Source organism: Gekko japonicus, unplaced genomic scaffold (genome assembly GCF_001447785.1).
Source record: "Gekko japonicus isolate JY-2015 unplaced genomic scaffold, Gekko_japonicus_V1.1 scaffold1154, whole genome shotgun sequence".
Classification (NCBI taxonomy): domain Eukaryota; kingdom Metazoa; phylum Chordata; class Lepidosauria; order Squamata; family Gekkonidae; genus Gekko; species Gekko japonicus.
In genome coordinates this window covers 48254-51831 of record NW_015163636.1, presented here as the reverse complement: position 1 = coordinate 51831, position 3578 = coordinate 48254, and the positions used below count along the sequence as shown (strand labels likewise).

The 3578-nt window shown below is 44.1% G+C and overlaps 1 protein-coding gene across 1 annotated transcript in view; it reads right to left on the bottom strand.

Moving 5' to 3' along the window:
• Positions 1 to 1154: 1154 nt before the first annotated feature.
• The window catches only part of ENTPD4 (ectonucleoside triphosphate diphosphohydrolase 4), a 28943-nt gene continuing 26519 nt past the window's right edge, over positions 1155 to 3578 (bottom strand). Inside the window, exons 12-14 of the mRNA XM_015407566.1 lie at positions 3526 to 3578; positions 2576 to 2737; positions 1155 to 1969 (exon numbers count right to left, since the gene is read on the bottom strand). Of these exons, the coding sequence (XP_015263052.1) occupies positions 1741 to 1969; positions 2576 to 2737; positions 3526 to 3578 (444 nt within the window). The 3' untranslated portion in view covers positions 1155 to 1740. The remainder of the gene's footprint in view (positions 1970 to 2575; positions 2738 to 3525) is intronic.

The following is a 3578-nucleotide window of genomic DNA, read 5'->3' as shown; positions in this document are numbered from 1 at the left end:
AAGATTCTCAAAAGGGGCGTGCAAGAGTAAAAACAGATGCTTCTTTATGAAGATGATAAAGCTTGTATTTATGAGACTTTTTCACATAAATGCCACTTTTAATTATGAACAGGTTTTCAAGTAAGGTTTTATAGCCAGAAATGAGGAAGTGAAAGACACATTCCTATCCTGCTGCTGTTACAACAGACTATCCATTTCAGCCCTGTTCAATTCTTCATTGCTACAGAACCACTGAGAATCACCACCAGGTCGAAAAGCTTAAATGCCACGCACTACAGCTGCCACAGCAGGCCACTGCTAGCCAGACACAAAGAGGACACCTGGCAAGGCCTGCTCTGCAGTGTGGTCAGTGTATTTCGCAACAACACAGATTACAACAGCCAACGAGACTTTTCTATCACAGTATTGCAAGAACATTGTAGGCATCACATCTTAACAAGTTGCATTGCTAGTTTTTCAGAAGAACCCTGTGTGTTCCTTTTTTGATTGAGGCTCAGAATCTCTATTGCCCTGGTCAACAATTTGTCCAAGTGAGGGATTCTATTTTAAATGGAACAAAGTTTGAGTCCAGTGGCATCTTTAAGACCAACAAAGTTTTATTCAAGGTATAAGCTTTCGTGTGTATGCACACTTCTTCAGATACATTGAAATAGAAGTTACCAGTCCATACATATAGGTAGAAAGAAAGCAGCAAATTAGCATACAGCATAATAAAGATGTTCAACAGATTCAAGGACCAAACAGGAATAACAAGCTTAGTTTATATGTTTACCATTTGTTTGAATTTAATACATATGTCAAATTTGGAGATTGTTCTGAGTGTTGTAATAACACTGTAATACATTTCATTGTACCTGAAGAACTGTGCACGCACACATAAGCTTGTACCTTGAATAAAACTTTGTTGGTTTTAAAGGTGCCTCTGGACTCAAACTGTGTTCGGCTGCTTCAGACCAACACAGCTACCCAGCTGAATCGATTTTAAATGGAGTAAGGGCTGAAGGACCAGCCACACACCCCTACACAAGCCCAGACAAGTAAAGGACTCTTTAGCCATCTATTCCCTGGTATAAACAGCAACAGAGAACATGGCAGATTCTTAACCTTATTATGCACATCAGGCATTTGCTCAGAGGCAAAGGGCACAAGCCGATCCCCCCCCCCTTCCGGGGCAGCATTCAGACTCCCTTTCATGCTTTACTCTCCTGTGCAAGACTCATGCACAGGGGAATGAGAAATTGAGAGCCATCAAGGGAGAACTCTGCCAAGGCCTCTGTTGATGTCCACAGTAGGAAAGAAAGAGCCCTTTCCTTGTGGGTCAGAACACCTCAGGTGTATGATAAGGGGTAGAATACAGGGCCAGATGGGGAACTCCTGGGGGCTACGAGATCAGTTCACGTAAGAACTCTGAAGAGCTGCTTTATCACATATGGACAGAACAATCACAGTTACTGGGCACAAGTCAGATTGCTACTTTCTCATTTATTCATTTACTGGCATCAAGTCTCCACTTTCGCACCCTTTCTGCTCCCCCCCCCCCATCAAAGTGCATTTACTTTTATGATAAGAGTTTTAAAATAGTTTTGGCTGATCGTCCAGTTAAGCTGCTCCTCAGTCTTCCATCTGATACTCCTCTGGATTCCCATGTTGTGGCATAATGGTTCCTGGGGACAAGAGAAGAACCCTGAGGCAAAACAATGGCTTTTTGTCGCGCAAGTCTTAGAAGGAGCATCCAGCCGCTTATAAGGCTCCCGGGATCTTCTGTGGCGGGAGGCCCTCCTCGATCCAGAGGGAAGGGGACTGGCTGCTATGCAGCATCCGCCGGTGAATCCGTCGCAGGCGCAGCAGGTAGAGCAGGATGGCCAGCAGCACGACAAAGAAGCAGGCAAAGAACAGGTAGTGATTGTAAACGAAAGAGAAGCTGCGCCAGTGGGAGTGACTGCCACGGAAGTTCTCCTGTTGGATGTCCCTGTGAAAGGGGGCAAAGGAAGAAAGGGGAGGAAGACTTTGAACCTCCAAAGGGCAGACATTTTTACAACCTACTTCTCATATAACATCACCTCAGGCTTCAGTGGGTCTGTCCTCCATCTGCATTCTTGTCCTTATGTACTTTGTCAGGGAAGGGCAGCAGAGGGGCCATCACAAAGAGGACTGGGAAGGTAACAGGCTGAGAAATCTGCAGCCCTTCACTTCGGAAAGAACTTTCCAAACGGTCACTGCCCCTAGGACCTTTATAGGCGAAGCTGTCCCACCGATCCTCATCCTCCTTTCAGACTTATCACTGCCCAACCAACCAGCATGGGGCAAAGGCAGCTCTAGTTAATTAGCTGGAAGCCAAGGGTCAAGAATGAATGCAGGCACAGAGAAATTGGTGGCAACTGGCACTGCCTTACCCATTTAGCTATCAAATCCATTCTCCCTACCCCCCCCACACACAGCTGGCATCTTAGTAGTTCTACAAACTGTTAAGGAATAACAGCTGTGTAAAATTTTCTGGAGGAGTCTGTGTAGAATACAGAAGTTGGTGACTAGCCCGTTTCACAGTTAGCTAAGACTGAGAACATTCAAGCCATACCTCAAAGGCAAAAATCGTGTTCGATAGAGGATGGCTCCCAAAGTCCACTGCACCTCTTTATCATAAACCTGCAGTGCAGTTTTTAAGTTGCCATAGTTTATGGGAAAAGAGAAGCCATTATGGAACACTTCATACATCCAGGCCGACTTAAAGCACTGATACCTACAGAGAATAAAGTCAATAATAAGGAATCAACATGTTACTTGAATGACAGCAGGACATTAACATAAAAAGTGCAATCCAGAAGAATGCCTAAATGTCATAGCTTGAAGCAGAACTGCATACTCATTGTCTCACTCATTGTCTTTAGTGACACCTGCGTAGGTCTAGCATTCTCTGCATTGCATCCAAAGGAATTAACTACTACCTGGATGGGTTTATGGATCTGCTGTGACAGAGGCAGTAATGGCTCCAGTGAGCTAGAAACTCAGAAAAGGGCATAACTCAGCAGCAGCACAAAAGCTTTGTATGTATGAAGTCCAGTTTCAAAGTCTACCACCTCCAGTTAAAAATATACCAGGTGTTTGTGTGCAGAGTTAAATGAACCAAATGATCTAATTAATTTAGCTTTAAATACTATTCTAGGTTCATTAAAAGTGTGGAACTTCATAAAGAGGGCAACACCAGCCATAGGGATCGTATGAACTAGGTCTGAGTTATACAGCCTATCACATTTTGAACCTGGCCTTCCTTTCAGGAGCTCAGGGCCACATTCATGGTTCTCCCCTCTACCATAACTACCCAAAAAAAATGATACACCAGTCATTAACTGCATCACACTGTATGATAGCTTACATTTCCAGAAGTATCTGATGACCAACTGTTCTGATAGCAAGGTCTAATGCCTCCTGGCCTCTTTTAAGTTTTTTGCTCTAATAGTTTGGTTTTAGCCCTACCTCCCTATGAAGTTTGCCGGAGCAGATTCAGTTGCAAAGGTGAACAACACTCACTTCAATCGATGGAGGTCAGCATGTGATGCGTAAAGGTGACGGTCAAAACGTTC